This window comes from Triturus cristatus, chromosome 8 (genome assembly GCF_964204655.1).
Source record: "Triturus cristatus chromosome 8, aTriCri1.1, whole genome shotgun sequence".
In the NCBI taxonomy this organism is placed as follows: Eukaryota; Metazoa; Chordata; class Amphibia; order Caudata; family Salamandridae; genus Triturus; species Triturus cristatus.
In genome coordinates this window covers 1,123,672,580-1,123,692,367 of record NC_140591.1, presented here as the reverse complement: position 1 = coordinate 1,123,692,367, position 19,788 = coordinate 1,123,672,580, and the positions used below count along the sequence as shown (strand labels likewise).

The window sequence follows — 19,788 nt, the reverse complement described above, 5'->3', positions numbered from 1 at the left end:
GAAGGCGAGAGCAACTGACTGACCAAGGAGTGTTTTTATAAGGTGCCTAGCTGGGTGTAGTTGAACTTGGAAACATGCAACCAAAACCCCTGTTATCCGAATCATACAATTATTTCTTCATTTATGACCCCCATCCCACCCCTGCAGTCAGTTGAAGGGAATAAAACACACATTTCCAGCCCAGCCGGTGCAAGCTGTTTCTAATTGCGGGGTTTGGGGGGTTGTGTGAAGTCACCCAGGTATGGCTTTGTCAAATGAACACCAATTACATATTTATTAGTTCTGCTGCGCCAAGTTCGGTTTTCCGACTGGGGAAGTATTGGCTGGAGGGTAGGTAGAGCAGCCCGCAAAGCAACAGCAAGTGAACACATGTTTACACATAAAGCACTCGACAAGAAGAACATTTCTCACCTGGGTAACAATAAATAATGGGTAAGTTGCTAAGCGGAGTCATCATTTAGTTTGTGGTGTGTGTTGTAGGGTGGTCCACGTTATTAATGTTGTTGTTTTTATTTTCTGAAAATATTTGTCTTTCATTATTCACTGCTCGGTGCACATGAATCTTTTAAAGCAAACCAGCTTTGTGTCAGTCGTCATAATTACACCACGGTGACTTTTATTCATTTGCACACTCGTCCAAAGCGCAAGAAGCGTGCACTGGAAGGGAGAGACTATTCTCCAACAAACGGAATCCTAGAAATAGCAGAGAGGCACAATTCATAAGCACAGCAGTAAAGCTCTTTAAAACATGGGTGGGAAACAAGGAATGGCAGGAAATGTGGCACAAAACTGCAGACCTAACATTTCACTTTTAGTCCTGGCCCATTATTAGCAGGTGTCTGCAGGAAGGAAACAACTTGCCAGCTCTGTAATAAAGATAAACCCTAAACAGAAAGTAGAGAGAACGGCACCATTGGGGAGGGTGCAAAAACAAAACGCACACCAACGAGAAAATCAAGACACACCAAGAACCAATAAATGAATCAACTTGTTAAGCAAGACAAATACAACTGTAAAAGCAGTAATATCAAAAACACGCTGGTAACAAGGCAAACAGACACAAAAAAGGCAATATAAAGAGTACACGCCAACTGCATATAAAATAAGATATAATAAAAGGCAAAAGACGTTCAACAAAAAGAACAAGACGGGCAAAAAAGAGACCACACATAAAATGACATGCAAACGAAGTCACGCTAACATGTAAAACAGGACATCACCTGTAAAATGAGGCTGCTCCTACAATGAGTGCCCACCTGAAGTGATGGGCAGTCGATGGAAGAGTCATCTCCTTACATACGCTCTATCGAACAGCCCAAGTGCGAGGACCTCGAGTGGGAGTAAAATAAGTACAAAAGGGTCTGTACACGTACGTAATAGCACCTTTCACACTTACGTAACGCAATGACCAGCATGAAGCAGTGTGACATCACCACGGCAGATCAAAGAGCACCAAAACCTTCTACGTACAAACAAGTCACTGGATCACACTGGTGAAGCGGCTCCTCCTGCGAAGGTCAGGGGTGACACCAGGTCAGACACAAGGGAAGTGGCAAGCCGGACAAATGGCTGCACTGTGCAGCGAAACGAAGAAAAAAACTAAAGAAGCAAAGGTGTTCTTTACTTCCACTGACCTTTGAACTTGTGAAAGAGGCAGGGTTTCTGAAGAAAGCATTACTCATGTCTGTACCTGACCCCACCATCCGCTGGTGACTCGAGGGATGGCAATTATCTTCTGGGAGCAACCAGAGAGGCTGCAAGAATTCGGATCTCTGGCGCCTATGCTGGGCGCTCCGACTCTAGGGCTTTACAGACTGGGGGGGGGGTGTGTGTGTGTGTGTGTGTATGTGTGCGTGTGTGTTTTGAAAGAAAACAAAAGCACACGAGTGGTGCGCGCGCCGGCTAAAGTAAAACAAAAGACAAGTGCGCGCGCTGCAAGTTAAACAAGCAACAGAACATTGAGAGGTGGAGCGAGGCTTGTGCGCGTAACAGCAAGCTGGTGGCTGCCTTTGGCAGCACTTAAAAAACCCACTTACTAAATGTGTCGCCAGCACATGCGCTGGCTCTAGCGAGACCTAAAAATGAATTGGGACATAATGACTTGCAGCTTAAGGTATGTGCACATCATGTTAATTTACAGGAACGTGCTGGCATGGTGAATAAGTGGATTTGTTAAGTGATTCAGATTGTAGAATTGAGCGGAACTAAGTGAATTTTGATTGGAAGTTATTCCTGCTACTTTTATTACAAATAGAACTGCCAGGAAGACTTTTATATATGAAAATTAAGGGTTTAAGAAAGAAAAATAAATTTTGACGGAATTTTTTGCATGCCGTTGGCAGCAAAGACCTTTGCATCCTCCATAGCTAGCACTCATGTTGTAACCATTGTTTACTCCTCAGAATGGAAGACCCTCTTTCTCTATAAGCATGTTAATTTTTTGGTACAAGTTTACCTGATAACTGAAAGCTAATATTGAAAGTTAGATGTCTAAATGGTTGCCTTACTAACACAAAGGATGCACCTGGTCTGTTACTGGAATCAACTCCACATTGGGAGGATCACCAGTGTGTCTTTCTTGTACATTCTGAACTCTGATGGGTTTTGTTAATTATGGATAATTGAAGATCCGAACTCCTATGTTTTGTGACCTATTACACTATATATGCTTGAAGAACTTAGCATTAATAATAAAAAGGACAATTGATTAACTTTGTATGAAAGTGTTAATTTAATAAACTGAATCACGGGTGTGCCAAGTGGGGACGTTTTGTCCTCTTTCGGAAAACGCATTGCTTAAATATTATTCCTGGAAAAAAAGCCCCTTAAGTGTGCAGCACAGTTAAACATTAAATAAAGAGGGTTATCGTAAAATGCTGCTGAGGATGTAAATGAGAAACTTTTTTTTAGCTGCGAAGCCTGGTCAGATAAAATATACTGCTGGTTACTACCCATACCAGAATTAGGAATTTGGGGGATAACACAATAATTCTGCAGTTTTCCCAGATACACTTTGACAGGTAAAACTTGCTGAAATTTGTCATGTGGTAAAAATGTCCAGTAATTATTGGAGCTTGCGGATTTTTGTGCAGTAATCACTGAAACGTTCATATAATTTCTCATTATCGAAGATAAAAACATAATGGGGAGCTTTTCATTGCATCTGGTGAATTTTGATCTAGTGGGGTCCGAGTTCATTGGGTGAAATAAATATCTGCCCAAACGCCAGCACCTGTGAGGAGTACCGAAATCTTTAGACATTGTTTATTGACGACTTTGCAGACGCTCGAACAGTAGTAATAACCTTTATTTGCAACTTCACGAATTAGGCAGTTTTTGAAATACTTTGTGAATAAAGCATGTAAAATATGATAATTGTGAGTGCCATTTCTCTAAAATGATCATTCAAATATGTGTGTGATAGGGTATTTATAAATTTCATTAAACGCCTATTCTGTTAACAGAAAAGTTTTATATTTTGAAAATGGCAGTGACTAACATGGTTTTAATCCTTGCAAATTACCAGCTGCCATCTTGTTGTGGTTTGTTTTTATAAATACGAGAATAGGTTTATAATATGTACAGTTAATATTAATTAAATTCCAATTCAGTTTTATGACAGTTGATCCATTGATATGTCTGTGAGTGGAAGTGAGAACATTATTTCAGAAATGTGTCTGAAAATGTAAAAATGAACCGTTTCAGCCCTCCAATCTTGTTTGTTTGATTTCTTTGCAGCATAAGGTTACGATGGCATTTCTGGCGGCAGTCTGCATAGCCCTGTTATGTCTTTCTCTAGTCAAGGCAGGTGAGTACATGATTGATCCTAGATTACTCGGAAGCATTGATCTTTTCTCTGTCAAGTTGTCAGAGTTCAGTTTGCTAATGCACTCAGATCACATTCACTCAAGGCTTGTTGTATTTTTCACAAACTAGTCTTTATTCTGAGCTTCCTCCTATGATCTTGTTCATGTTGCAAAATGCCCATTATTGGCGCCATGTAAAAACTGAAGGTCTTCCCTGTTTCTACTGACTCATTTGCATCAACGGCTCCTGTTTCCTCCGCATTACAACACCAACACTCCTCTTGCCCTTGCTTAACCTGCCAACACTGTCAATTTAAGAGCTGTTCAGCTTATGCTGAGTCATTCTAAGCCTCTGCATTGACTCCTAGAATATAAGCATAAGCATTGCGTTTGCATAGCCAACACTTGTGTCCCAAGAGGAGGATGAGAGTAGTTTGTAGCCATCCTACTTTACTAATTCACGGCTTTCAAACTTCTTGACCACAGAATAGATATTCAGCAAAGTCTCTGATCTAAAAAGGAATAAATAATTAGTTTAATGCAAATTTAGAATATTAATGCTCCATTTAAATTCTTGAAGTCTGCCACTTATGTCCTTAGTTTAAATTTGCACAAGGTTTATGTTAAACACAAAATGTGCTGATATCACCAAAGGACCGCTCTCTACACTTGTACCTTTTTGTTGTCAAATCATTAAAGTCCTTAACAATTGTCTTTCATGTTGTGAATTAATAAAGGGAGTAAAAAAACATTGTCATGGAGAATTTGGCACTCGCCTTTTAGACCACGACTTCCCTCCGTTGTGGTTTGGGAAAATATTACCTATTAAAGATTACTTACTTCGTTTAACACTAGTAAGCACGTGTTAGACCAGGCATCCTTGGCGTGGTTCTCCCCTAACCAGTCGCGGCTTCTTGCGGGAGTGCTGCGGGGCAGCAGGGCGGGGGAGGGACAGGGTGGGGGGTAGTTAACTCCGGCATACGGCCGACCGGAGTTAAGTACGTACATAAATTAAACAAATTACTTGCGCACGCTGCAACGCAAATGGCGTTGCAGCGCGCGCAATGTAATTTGTTTTATTTATGTACTTAACACCGGTCTGCCATATGCCGGAGTTTACTACCTCCCATCCTGACCCTCCCCCGCCCCACTGCCCTGGAGCACTCCCGCTAGGAGCCACGACTGCCCCTAACATTTTGCCTTCAACCCTCACTCTAGCTAACTTCGTGTTTGCTGGCTTTAGGACTTTATTTTATGCATTTTACCCTTGCTAACCAGTGCTAAAGTGCTTGTTTTCTCTCCTTAAAACATGGTAGAATTGGCTTTCACCCAATTGGCACATTTAGTTTACTCATAAGTCCCTATTAAAGTGGTACTACATGTACCCAGGGCCTGTAATTTAAATGTTACTTGAGGGCCAGCAGCACTGATTGTTCCACACACTTAAGTAGGCCTTTAGACATGACCCAGACCTGCCATTGCAGCCTGTATGTGCAGTTTCTAAACTGCCATTTCGACCTACGAAAATAACCTTTTTGCCTGACCTTAACCTTCCTTTTTAATACATGTCACCCCTAGGGTAGGCCCTGTAAACCCCAGAGGGCAGTGTATTTAAAAAATAGGACATGTACTTTTAAGTTTTACATGTTCTGGTAGTGAAAAAATCCTAATGTTTTTTTTCACTACGGCAAGGCCTACCTCTCCCTTAGGATAACATTGGAGTTATCTAATTACCTTTAAGAAGTTGTAAAGTCTAGTTTGGTGTAAAAAAAAAAAAAATAAAGCCATCTTTAACGGTGAAGTCTGATTTTAATCACAGTTCTGAAAATGCCACTTTTAAGCTAACCATACTAGGGCAACTCAATATTCCTTTCTGTGCTTTGGTATTAAAAATCACATAAATGCTAGTGCCAACAAGGAATTCATTCTTTGGCAAATATTGAAACTACTATGTTAATTTTTCAGGATGTCTATACATTGCACCAAAATTAAATTGAAACTTGCATATCAATTTAATGTTATATATCTAAAAAGCCCTAATCCAACAGTCCTTGTGTGCGTGCTCTCTTCACCTGTGAAGTAGGAGTTGTGTTCGATAAATATATACTATAATATAACACTTCCTACTCTTGCCCTATATTCCAACACCTGTTCAAGATTGTAAGTGTGAACAGTTCTGTGTTTGAACTGTTGCGGTCCTATCATTTACCTATGTGTGGCAGTGGTAACTAGGTTTATAGAGCAAGCTTGAGCTCTCAGAATGTTTTCAGTGCTTGAAAACATGAACTGCTTGCCAAACCACAAGTCTGTTACCACATGCATGGGGAAACAAATAAAAGGAAGAAAAATAGTACTTTTCCTGGAAAAAAATGTATGTGTTTTGACCTAAATGAAAAGCAAATAAACAAATTGAACTTGTAAACTGCAATGGGTTAAAGTAAGGAGAAAGGATGCTCGCAATGAAGAAGGCCCACAAAGTATGTTCATGTGTGAAAAGATAAAACTGAAACCCCTCATGTAAATGCGACACTCGCAGTATTGCAAAACAAGCAGAGAAATGTATAATGCAGGGTTCATAGAAATAGTACTGAAGCAAGTGAAATGGTACTATTTTAATATACTTACATTAAAAATTATTGTTCACTGTAAATTCAGATGAGTAACTGCCAATAGAAATAATTTCCAGCGGCGAATTATTTAAGTAGGTGTGATGGTACTGGTGTAATTGGATGCCTTTAGGTTTTGTCCTGTTCTCTGTCCACCTAATGCCTACTAATTCCATCCTTGCAGTAATGGCATAAGATGAGACTTTGAGGCCTGAATTTGAGAACTGGGTGCACAGGCCTGGTTTGCCGCTGATGTGCACCCTCGTTGTATAGACTGCCGATCATGCACCCCATTACCAATTAGTAGAAATAAATGGCCCGTGCACTGGAGAGGGTGCCTCCGAGAATACATTTCATAAGAACTTAAAATGTATTCACGTCTATGACATGGTTGTGCCCATTACCTTTTCAGACATTGTGTCCCAGGTGGCTTATGCTTGGCTACATTTGTGATAGGCTTCTGAAAATCAGAGTGAATCTATTTAGCCTTTTGACTTAAGGCGCTTTAAGCTTACGTACCCAGATATTGCTGTTCTTCTTGGTTGCTTGCTTATGTTATTCACTATGGAGTAAATAGTGGTATTATAATGAATAATAGCAGAAAGGACAGCTACTTCCTTTCTGATATTTTAATTAGTTCATTATACGTCCTTGCACAATGTTATAAAAAAAGTCTCAATACCCCATACAGAAGTCCTTCTATATGGGGGTTATATTTCATGCGTTTTAATTTTCTTGCTGGAAGCTGTGCCCTTCTTTGATTTACTAATATCAGTCTTTGAGAAGGATCAACGCTTGCAGTGGGGTATTAAGTATCCGCACTACATTTGAGGACACAGACGCGATGAACTATGGATGAATTAACATGATGAGCTGATCTGCAGTAAAGAATACTGGCAATGAGTATTTGAGCAGGATTGGTTTGTACAGCATATACACTTGAAATAAAAATGTATTAACACAGTACACCTGACAAACTGATAAAAGGATTTTACTTTTTTAGGCCAAGTGCAACGTATACTCTGAGACGAGGGCAGCTATTGGGCAAATATTCAATGACCTGCAGAAAGCTTGCTGCCCATTAATCTGCTGGTAAAAATAATCGTTGATAGCAGAATTGGTGTTGAGGAGACGTTGGGTGATCAGGAGGCACAGCTGATGACTGTTGGTGAATCAACCCATCAGACAACGGCAATCCTTACTTTGTTGTATTTCAGCTTTCAGTTAATGACTGAACACTTACTATTCAGCTTCCTCAATATTTGACTGTGCCCTCACAGCCGGCCGGCGAATGCGTCTAATGCTTTAGACCTTGCACTACCAAGGATACACCTCTGTATTTTATCCTTTTGAACTTAGGTTAGCAGATGTTGTTGTGTTGACTGGACATCCATTTGTGTTTACGTAGGGTGCATAGTCCGTTTCTAAATCGGTTCTAGGCCACTTCCAAAAATATTTTGAACGTGGTGCATAGAAATTTAAATGTGATGGTGGCCGTCGCTGTTATCCAATGACGTGCTTTTTGGGCAGGTTCCATGCTTGCCCTTTTCTTATAGTGAGGGACCAATATTGTCTCCTTTCTAATTCTAATCTTTCAGTTACTTTTGGATGAGCTAATTTCACAATTGCCATTGGCCTTATTCGCACCCCTTTGTACTCTGCTAGGGTGAATGAATTCTAGAACCTTCCAAAGCAATGATAGTGGCCCCCCTCAATTGTTGGGCTCAGATTGAGGCTGTACATCTGCTGAACGCCAGGCAAATCGGATTGTATCCCTCGCTTGTCCACAAGTGGTAGAATTTCATTCTTGGTGTCAAAGTTCTTCTGACAGACATTTCCTAAAGTTCTGTGATGCTGGTTTTTTTCAATTCTCCTAGTAGATGTGGCACTCACTAATGTTTGAACATATTTGATATTTTAGTTGGCGGGGTTTGATTACTGAAGCCAGTATAGGAGGGACTTATAGAAAAGTAACCGTAATGAGTGTGAATGCCAAGGCACACTCATAAACATTACCATTTGTGAACTTGATGAACACACAGTTGTGTTTACTTGACTTCCATTGCAGAGGAACAATATTATCCAGCGTAAGGATGTATCTGCGATTCAGGTCTACTGCTTTTAGCTTGATCTCGTGGTCTTCTATAATATAAATGCTGCCCATAGGTCCAGTACAATCAGTGCTTCGTTACGGTCTTTATCTAGGGTGAAAAGATTCTCACTGATGAATGCTACTGAAGTTTCCATCTCCCTCATGGGTCTGAGTCTTCATTGGCCATTATTGTGATCTATGTATTGTTAATCCACATGTTTCTGAAACTGTAGTAGGACTTCTTATCAACGATTTTGTTTAGGTTCAAAATAATAAATGGGCTGCATTTAACTAGACTTTTGGGGTGGCTATTGCTACCTTTTGGAGGAGCATGTTTGAAACACCCTGAACTACCACTTTATTGGGGATGCTTTGATGAATTGTCTGCCAGCTTCCTCATCTCACTTACATCCTCCTAGAGACTGAAAGAGGAAAATGAAGAGGCCAAATGAATGGTGTGCAGAATGAGAAGTGAACAAGATAACTGATTCTCATTGTTCATGCCCTTAATTTATTTTGTTTGTAATTCAACGAAACAAAGGTAGTTTCCACAGTGTTCTTTTGTAGTACATGGACTTTATAAAATAAGAACTCCGGTTGGAATGTATGGAGATGTTAAATATTTCCCTCGATTGATTGCCTCTTTTGATGCTGCTGACGAAGTATGTTTTACTCCTCTTCCTAGTACTTGTGAATTTGAAGCCCGTCTGTGATAGATTGTGGGAGTGTAGTTTTTCCACGGTTCCTTCCCTTCCTCTTCATGCTGGCAGGCTCCTTCCATACCACGCCTTGCGCTCTTGAGGAGTAAGACATCTATTACAATATGTAAATGGTACAGCAGATTGAAGGGGTTGCTTATCCACATATATTTAAGTTCATTTATTTAGCAAGGATTATAGAGCAGTATGCAGTGACCTGAGGTAATTTAAAATAGTTTACCAATCAATTTGATGACTTAATCAAAATCTTTCTCAAACTAGCAGCCCAGAGTTCCTTAAGTTCTCCTTTTGCTGATCAAAATCCTTTTACGGCTTCCAAACATGCTTTGAAAACAGTAAACAATCGGAACCCTGCATGATGATGGAGAACAGCCTCTGCATCCTTCCAGCTGGACGCTCCTCCACATGCACTCCACGTTCTAGTTTAAGACCTTCTCTTTCTGCTCTGTTAACGTCGTCTAAGTTTGCCACCCAAATCCAATCCTCCCGCTAATTTGTAAGTAAAGCCTTTTCCAGCCCCTCACATCACTCTATTTCTACTGCTTCCCTTCACTGGCATTTAGTCCCTGAAACCTTGAAATATACAATCGCTCTTGCCTCTTGAAGGAATCCAAAGCAGATTCCATGCACATTTTACCCTCTTACCCAAGCCCATTTGAGATCTTCACTCTACAGCATGAGACTTGATGGGAAGGTAACCAGATCACTCCATGTCAGATCACAGGTTCATTGATGAGAGAAAAATCCACCAATGACTAGAGTGAAACTGTGGAAGTGGTTTTAAGTCACAGAATACCTCGGGGACATCTGTTAATGAATGCAATAAATGCTGTATGTGCTTTCATTGAAGTCAGATTGAGACATTGGTATGGGGGATGCTGAGTATCCTTGTACAATTCACTTTATCGTATTTCCTTGGAGACTCCTTGACCCCAGTTTAAAAAGAAAAGCTCTTGATATAATCTTCTCTAAGCTATCCTACTCCAGCACGATATTGCGTATTGAAGGAGGAAATGTTTTTTTTCAACTTCTTTGTTTTCCAAAGGGTTCCCTGCTCCATTACTACTCGGCCACAGTATGAGCAGAGCAGGTGGCTACTTTTCAGCGTCTGGTTTATGGCAGCATAATGCATACAAGACGGCTAAACATTCTCCTGCCTGTTAAAAAAGGTATTCAGCCAGAGTGTGCCTTAACATGAAGGAATAAGAACACTGAAACAAAATACTCTATGCTCAATAGATTTACTCCTGTTGAACTTAGTATATACAAATAATATATTATAAATCCAATTATATGGTTAATGATTGTTAGTGCATGTCTAGGCTGCCTTCAGAAAATGATTCCAACATGGTGCCCCATTTAGGAGTCTAGGTTTTGGGCACTCATTGGCAGTCTATTTACATAATATGAAGTGACTGTCATGAACGGCAGGTCTCGTGGTGCTGGGCTCCTAATTGATAAAGACATTGGACTATTTTGGGAGAGCATGACCCAAACGTTGTATTTTTACAAATCACATGAAAATAGCAATTTCAGGCAAGCCTATAATGGACAAGAAGTATTGTTTTAAGTGGATTACATCCAGTCAATACTGAGCATCAACCGATCCGAACACGTTTTGGCAAAGTCAATAGGTCTCGCCTTTGCCATCAGGTGCCTAACTGTTCTCTTTGCTATAGTTTATTTTTTTCTGTTGTGCATGTGCACATTTGCATGGAGGCCATTTTGTAATGGAGTTTAAAAAAAACATGCGGGTGCATGCAAGGCAGCCATCTTTTAATGGAGTTTCTTATGTTTTTTTTTTTAAACTCCCATTATAAGATGGCTTCTGCATATGTGCACACAGCTACGGTGGTCCATTTTGGAATGTCCTGCCAATGCCTGTGGAGCAAATTCATGAAGTATTGGAAAAGGCAAAATACAATCGAGCTTACACCAGGTATCGTGCAGCAGTGGAGTGAAGCGGCAACAGCCACTTCCAGAGGTGGCGCAAAGAGACAGCAGGGGGGCCCAGCAGAACAGCTGAGAGATTATTACAGAGCACTACAAAGAGCTTCATATAACCTTCTACAAAATGCCACAGCTGTAACAGCAATTCACACAGCCAGTGGCAACTTTTTAAAAATGCAAAAAGCCATTAGCTGAATAATAGCTAAAGCTCAGTCTGCTTCTGTACCTTGTGTAATATATGTGTGTTACAGACCTGCCAACATGCACATTGCCACCATGTATCGTGTAATATCACCACACAAATTCACCTATTAAAGTAGGCATACCACACTGAGCACGAGATCAGCTGCAAACTATTACACAATATATATTTCAGCTCCTGTATGGAGGCTTTGGTCTTCAGAAATTCCTTACAGATTTTGAAACCAGCTTAGGATTGTGAGGGACGGATTCCCTTTTTTGGAGAGGTTTGGGATTGCCAAAGCATGAAACTGCACTCCCCTCGCTAGGTCACTCCCCAGTCAGTGCCCCTTTAGGTCTCTGAGCCTACAGGCCCTCCCCTCACTCATAGGCCTCATCTTACTCTTGAACCTGCATTCTAACTCCCACACGTAGTATATCTTCTTTTCCGAAGTTGGCACATTTAGTGTACATGTATTGGTAACATGAGGTCTCTAACTGATGGCTCTAGCTGTCTGCAAGCTAGACCTAAAAACAGTCCCTATTCAGACCTTTATTTCTGTCCTTTGATCAGTATTGAAATAAATGTATGAGAAGGGCTTCTTTTGGCACGGAGAAATTGTCAGCTTATGTTAGAAATGGGATTTCTGGTTGGCTAAGGCTTGCACCAAAGCCAGGCAGAAACCACCATTCTAGTCAGGGCAAGGGAGTTACACGCTGAAGATAACCCCTGCTTACCCCCTTGGTAGCTTGGCATGAGTAGTCAGGCTTATCTCGGAGGCAACGTGTGAAGCGTTTGCGCAACACACACACACACACACAGCAGCAACACGCTAGGCACACTACAAAAGAAACTCCACACGAGGTTATATAAAAAAATAGCCTTTGTATGATCATAAACACATTAGAAACATAATCACACATTTACAGTGTGCCAACTGGCACTAAGCAATATTCACAGGGGATTATATACAGGATCAGGCCACGGTCAGAACCATCAGAACAGGTAAGTAAATGCAGAACACAACCAGTAACTACTGTACCATAATGACCTAAGCATTATCACATTAGCATTAGAGACCATCCTAAAATATCATAGCATGACATTAGGCAATAACTCCCATTTGGCCCACACCTCATTAGCATAAACAAATTACGCATTAGGCCTCACCTGCATAAACACATTATGCATAAACATCCTAAACATAAACACATTATGTCATAGGCATCACAAGCATAAAAACACCTTATGCAGCTCATTAGGCCTAAACCATATTACGCCTGAATCACATTGGCATTACCATACATACATAAATCACAGTAGGGCCCTGCGCCCTACCAACCTACAACTGACCCCCAGGCCAACTGGCCTTCTCAGAGGCCTCAAATGCCCTATGTCCCAAATGTCAGGGCTGGCTGCCAATGCAGCAGAATCCCAAATTGCGCATGCCTAAACGTTGCAGCTGCCACTAATTGCTGTGCAGCTGTGATCATCACTGTAGTGTAGGCATTGGCAATCCCTGTGCCCTCTGGGTGGGTCCCCACTGGGACTCTCTAAAACAATATGCTAAAACGTTGCAGCTGCCCGTGCTGGTGCGGCGCAGCTGGAAATCAAATAAAGGCCCTTGCACGACTGTACCCCTCCTGTCCCACTCAGGAACTTCTATAATAAATTGCCGCCAAACGTTGCAGCTGCCCGTGCTTGTGCAGCGCAGCTGTTCCCAAAGTAAAGGGGCCCTGGCATGGCTGTGCCCTCTGGGCCCCCACTGGGGCTCTCAAACAAATTGGCCCCCAATTTTGGAAAAATGGCACGGGCACTACACGTGCCATCTGAGCCCCACTCCGGGACTCTTAGAAAACAAAAGTGCCCCTTTGCTGCAGCTGCCCGCAATTTCGGTGCAGCTGCAATAACAAAAAGACTGGCACTCGCAGTGACTCAGGGGCATCAACCCGGCCCCCACTCACCGGGCAGTTTGGTTGGGGACTCTGGTCCTGGGTGGCATACTCAGGAGAGCCCCCACTCCTCAGGGACTCTCTCTCCTTTGCTGGACTCCCTCGGTCAGCGCAGCAACACGCGGGGCTCTCCCTTCGCCATGAGAGCCCCGCTGACCCGCCGCAGCACTTCTCCTTCCCTCCGGCGGGCTCCTGCTCGTGGCCCCGCCCACTGTCAAGCGGAGGTGCCTGACTTCCGGTTTCGATCGGGCCGCGGCGGTGATTATCGGCAGCAGGACGCGGGGTGGGCACCCGCAGAAGGCACAATTACGCGGGGTGGGCTACCGCCATTTTAAATCTTCATAAAGCGGGGTAAGCTCCCGCTAAGCATCACAATGCGGCGTGGGCTCCCGCCGAAAAGGCACAAAATGCGGGGGAATCCCCACGTCGGAATTCCCTCTAACAGGGCTGCAGCTCCGCGCTGCGAAGCCCCTGCTCTCCTCCTTTTTGGGAAATAAAGAAATAAAGCACAGTGATCACGTTGCAGCCCAGCGCTGCAGATGCCACAAAATAAAGGCTCCTCTCTCCTGAGAAGAATAAAATATAGGGCTCACCAGGTGCTAGAGGCAACCAAAGTCCTTAGGTCCCTGGGGCATAGTGAGGCCCAGGGAGGCCAGCACACAGGGCCCTCCAGCAGGGAGGCAAGCCCTTGTGGCAGTTCCTCCTGGGCCCCCATCAGCAGCAAGCCCCAGCAAAGTCAGGAACAGCACACCAAACATGGGGTCACAGCCCCTATATTTATATCACCTTTTTCCTTTGTCTGCAGGACAGGGCTTTGGGGGAACCCGATGCAACTGGTTCATGGAGGATTTGGAACACTGTTGACAGGGCTCCTCTTCTCCATTGTTAGGTGGGGGCTTGTCATCAGACACACCAAAGGGGGGTGGAGCCAGCATTCTCTAGGGCAGGCACAATTCTATTCAGGGACCAGGGACTTCTCCTCCCACTACTCCAAATGCAGATGTCCCATTCAGCCTAGCGCTGACTCACACTGCCCCTCCTGGAGCCACACACACACACCTCACCAGCCCCTGTCACTCAAAAGCCAGACATGCAATTCACATCAGGCAGGCAGACACATAGCACACAGAAATGCCAACTTCTGAAAGTGGCATTTCTAAAATAGTTATAATAAATCTGCGCACACCATTGCACAGCATTTATTATCACTATTCCAAACATACTAAACTTGACCACGCTGCGCCTCTCATATCAGGAATTACCACTGAAACCCTTATCAGGGAATCCCCAATGCATTCCTATGGGAGGGCAGCCCCACAGGTGTGAAAAACCAAAATGGCTGTTTGTCACTACCAGGACATGCCACACACTTAAGGTACATGTCCTATCTTTTACCTACAATGCACCCTGCCCATAGGGCTCGCTAGGGCCTTCCTTAGGGGTGACTGACATGCAGTAAAAGGGGGGGGTCACAGACATGGCACACACTTTAGGTGCCACGTCACAGCTGCAGTGGCACTGCGCGCACAGGCCCTACAATGGCAGAGGCCTGAGATAGGTTTTCAAGGCTACTTTGGTGGGTGACACAATCAGCGCAGCAAGCCCACCAGTAGCATTTAAGGTACCAGCCCTGGGTATATGAGATACCACTTCACAAGTGACTGACAGGTAAATTAAATAGGCCAAACAGGTGTAGACCAATCTTACTATGTTTATCACCGAGAGCACACACACTTTACACTGGACAGCAGTGCTAAAGTGCCCAGAGTCCTAAAACCACCAACACCATGTCAGAAAAAAGGCTAGGAGAAAGGCTAAAAGTTTGGGGACGACCCTGCAAAAAGGGTCAAGTCCAACAGCTTACTAATAGTGTATGCCGTGTTTATACATTGAATCAGTAGTCTTTTTTCTGCAGAATGAGTGCAATAATAACCACAAAATTCTCCTGAGTGCAGTTTGAAATATTTTTTAATCCATGATAATCTGTGTACTTAACAGCCTTTGCCCATCAATTCATTCTGGCATACTAGAGTGTTTTTTTTTGGCGTTGCCCATGAGCCAGCATTTTCTGGACCCTCACTTAATATTGGTCCTCTGATTAATTTTACTTGTGTGCACTCTGGGGAAAGGGAGTTAGCAGTGTACCTACACTTAAACAGTGCAACCCATTTGACTACACAATGAGACCAGCAATCCGTAGCCAGGTTCAACGGTGTTTATTGCAAGTTAGTACTCCAATTTAAATAGATCACTCCTAAGACAATGCTATAGAAATACAAAATTGCAACAGGGAGACCAAGTCTCCAAAAGAAATTTAGACCAATATAAAGCAGACAATCAGTTCGTCAGTGCAATACAAGCTAACACCACCAATATCTGATGCTCTGAAAACAATCTTTAGTTATCTCGTCTATACATTAGTAATCTAATTATCCCAAGCGCAACCCAAAGGGGTGGAATGGATCAGTTATTTAAAGATTTTCAGAAATCAAAGCTTTCCATCGGGGAAACAAGTGCAAATATGGAGTAACGAGCATTAGCATCTCGGAAGCTCGGTGAAGTGTCTTCAGGTGGTCGGAAATAAGTGTCACTCTAAGCCACACTTAAGGTAAAGTCCAAAGGAGTCATTGATGTCTAAACCTCTCAAGTCCATTCAAGGTTTGGTTGGAAATCATGAGAGGGGTCTACAAAGGGTTCAAAGGGAATTCTGCATGAAGCTGTAGAAGGGGCTCAGTAAGCAAGTCCACAAGATTCCAGGCAAAAGAGTTCTGCTGCAAACCATGGGAAAAAAAGTTCTTCTCTATTTCTCGGCAAATGGTAGAGTATAAGCTATAAAATCCATAGGCAAAACCCCTTTAGTTGTAACATCCCAAAAAATGTCCATTGTCCATCGGTTTCACATGGTGCAGACTGGAACTATTCCAGAATGTCCCAGTATCTCTAAATCGTCTATATCAAAAGCATTTCTGTGGAATAGAGGATGGTTCTTAAATTGAGCATTGGAAACGTTTCTTTAGTAAGAGCATTTTGTAATTGTGTTTATAGCATACATTTTTCTTAGCCTAAATCATTGTCACATAAGACTTGTGGGCAAGGTGCATGTTCATTTCTTGTGTCGGGTATCATTCTCATTATGATTATAGTGTCTCGTAAAGAGTGGGCAGTTTTGCGCTGCACCACACAATGCTAAAAAGTGGTTAGTGCATTGCAGATGGAGTTGATTCCCAACGTCCTGGAAGCCGTGCATTGGCACTCGTCCATCCAAAATAAAGAACCAGCGTTTGCAAAACCAATAGATCGCGCCTACACGAGGTATTGGCTTGCTAATGGTTTAGCCATGTTGTACACAGTGTGGCTGGTGTACAAGATGACTGAAAACTAAAAGTAAAAATAAAAAAAAATACAATGCTCTAATGTGGTCAGTGCTGGCCACATGATGGCGCTTATTCTTTTTTTAATTGCTGGAGGGAGGCAACATGGAAGGTGTGGGGAGGTGACACAAAGTGCAGATGGCGGAGGGGTGACACTATATCTTGGCCATTGGTGTCCACGTCATTGCGCTTTTTTATGGCTGGTGTGGAGCAACATGGACCACATCGGGAGGGTGCATATGTGAGAGGAGCAATCAACGCGGACAACAGAATGGGGATAGGTCAGGCAAGCAATACCGGCAGTAACACTGGCGGGAGGAAGAGTGGTGTAGGATGCAACACAGAGGGAGGATGGAGGTAACATTAAGGGTGAGGGGGAAGCACTATTATACCACCAGCACTGACTGAGTCTATTTTGTTTTGCTATGGCGAGTGGTGGGGCAGCACGGACAAAAGTGGGAGGGTAGACAGGTGGGAGGGGAAAGCAACACAGACTGCATCAGGAGGGAGAGCAGTTGGGGGAAAGCAACATGTGCAACAATGAAAGGGGTGGCAGGTGGAGGCAAATGATACCAGTAGCAACAGAAGGAGGGGGTATGTGGTGGCAAGCAACTCTGGCAACAATGAAAGTAGCGGGCAGGTGGGTCAAGCAAGATGGTCAACAGACAAATGGGGTAGGCAACATGGGCAGCAGTGGAAAGAGGGAGACCAGATGGGAGCAAGCAACATAGGCAAAGGGGGAGGACTGTTGGGGGGGGGGCTAGCAGTAACCTCGTTATTCCGCACACATGTGAACCTAAGAGGATTAGGCACTATTGATTTCTTGTGGAGATGAATGATGCACCCAAGTGTATTTATGTGTAGACTAACCACAATACACATAGCGTATTATGTACTGAAGAGGAGATTACTCCTAACAGATTGTTTCTTCTCTTCACTCTTACATTATTCTGGTGTCCCCCCCCCCTTTTTCCTTTTTAGTAATCCTACTACTTGATAGAGGAACTTCCTTGACATGGAAGAATTGGCTTTTAAGACACACACTTATCTCAACTGGAGGTGAGAGCACGAATATACTGGGACAGGTAGAGTCCCGAGGAAGGCCGGCGTGACCCTACACGTGGGGCACACACACATGGCCCAAACCGGTCAACCACCTGGCAGTAAAGGAGGGTTTTTAGGAGCACATAGCATCTCCCAGTCACCACCATCCTTCACGTTTTTAACCCTGGCCGGAGGGTCCAGGAATAAAGTCTGAGGCACAGCAACACTTCCGAGCTAGTTTTAACTTGCTACCGTCGTTCCCAGTCACTGTGAAACAAATTGTTTTTCTCTGTGTTGTATTGTCTTCCCCCACCGTATTGCTCCACCCCACGTGTGGCTACACTGGGGTGTATTGTAAGCAGCCCTATGATGAAGCATGTCACACATTTGTGTGAGTGAGGGCAGTATTAGCACATGCCACCACAAGATATAAAAGTTTTATTACTCCCTACTCCTTCTGGTGTATTAAGTATTGATAGGGGGTTTGGAGTAGGTGAGTCCGTACCCTCACCCCTTCTTTTTGTGTGTACTAGGCAAGCAAGAATGAGCACAATGGCGGGAGGGTGCGTGGGGCAACCAACTCCGACAACAATGGAAGGACAGAGGAAGGGCAGGTGATGGCTAGAAGATGGACAGCAGAGGGAGGAGATATACACAAGGAAGCCAGCTTAAAATGATTAGTAAAGTGCTTAAAAACAAAGAAAGTAGCATCTACATAGATGATCAGTGAAATGACATAATGTGGCCGTATTCCATGGTAGAGACAGACAGACAGAAATTAAGCCTAAGGCTGCTTACAAATATGACGCAAGCCAATGAGTGTGATAACTAAGCCAACCAATAGTAAGCAATGGGCGGACTCCGAGTCCACTAATAGAAAACAAAAGGTCCTAATGAGTCTGGACACATGATGTCTAGGTGAGACCTGAAAATGCTTTGTACTTCCTAAATGTTTGCTTTCCTGGGCAAACCGCAATGCGTGCCTTTTAATCTTGGCCATATCTGTACATAAAGCAATTTTACTCGCGCCATCCTGCTTGTGTCTCTTTTTTGGGGTCCCCAAGGTTGATGCAGAGGCAGTGCCACAAGCGTGCAAGCAACCCTTTTCATGTATATTGGTATGGACAGATGTTGTTTGACAGAGTAAATTAAAAACCAGCATTTGCAATGAAATAGGTCTCGCATTTACGAGAGTTTTAACTATTGTCATTGTAAATGACAATGCCTTTTTATTTCTGTGTTGGTTTTAAAACAGATAAAAGGCATAGTCATTTACAATGCCAATAGCTTAAATTCTCGCAAGAGCGAGACCTATTGCATTGAAAATGCGTTGGGCGCCCATGCTATAACAATTTTAAAAACGCTTTTAGAGAGCGCGTGTCCTGCAACAGCAGGCAGGACAAAGCTGTTTGAGAAAATAGTGCTTGTAGGCTGTAATTCAAATCTAGCAACGCGCGTAAAGGTGTCGCCTTGGTAGGTTACAAAATGAGACAAGGCAGTACTAAGGAGGGACTACTAAGCCTATTGACCAATGAACAGCCACAATCTACAGTGGACAATGGCACAAGCCAATGAAAAATATGGGTGGAGATTGGGTGGAGCTTCAAGTCCCTACCTGAATGCAGCATGCCTCGCAGAGCAGCACATACGCTGGCCAGGCTCCACCTAAAAATGCCATACTCCTCTAGAAACCCTAAATGTCTCTCTGCTCTGGTCTCATTTGCTATGTGCCTATTAGCCAAAAGTTAGTTATTTGTACTTGTGCTTCTTGCATATGGAATTTCATCTTTACTGGCCAAGTGTATTAATGTGTCTAAAATTTCGAGCATGTACAGAAAGAAATCTGAAAGGACCAGATAAACATGAGCAGTGGCCATTTTAAGCCCTAAATTTCTTATTGCCAAGAATACTTGTGCTTTTAAAAGTGTTAATTAGATATTTTGTTTCATGCTCATATCAGTTGTTTTTTGTTGGGAAAGAGTTCATGTAAGAATTACAAGTCACACTCTTACTCAAGACAAGAATGTCATACCTCTTGTTTAGGGATTGGTTACTCTATAAAGCCCC

General features: G+C 43.0%; 1 protein-coding gene across 2 annotated transcripts in view; it reads left to right on the top strand.

Annotated features, from left to right (window-relative positions):
- The window catches only part of LOC146805479 (interleukin-1 receptor type 1-like), a 242,574-nt gene that overhangs the window by 32,567 nt on the left and 190,219 nt on the right, over positions 1-19,788 (top strand). For both annotated transcript variants that reach the window (XM_085622740.1, XM_085622742.1), the window contains exon 2: positions 3,739-3,808. In XM_085622740.1, coding sequence (XP_085478866.1) covers positions 3,751-3,808 — 58 coding nt within the window. In that variant the 5' untranslated portion in view covers positions 3,739-3,750. The remainder of the gene's footprint in view (positions 1-3,738; positions 3,809-19,788) is intronic.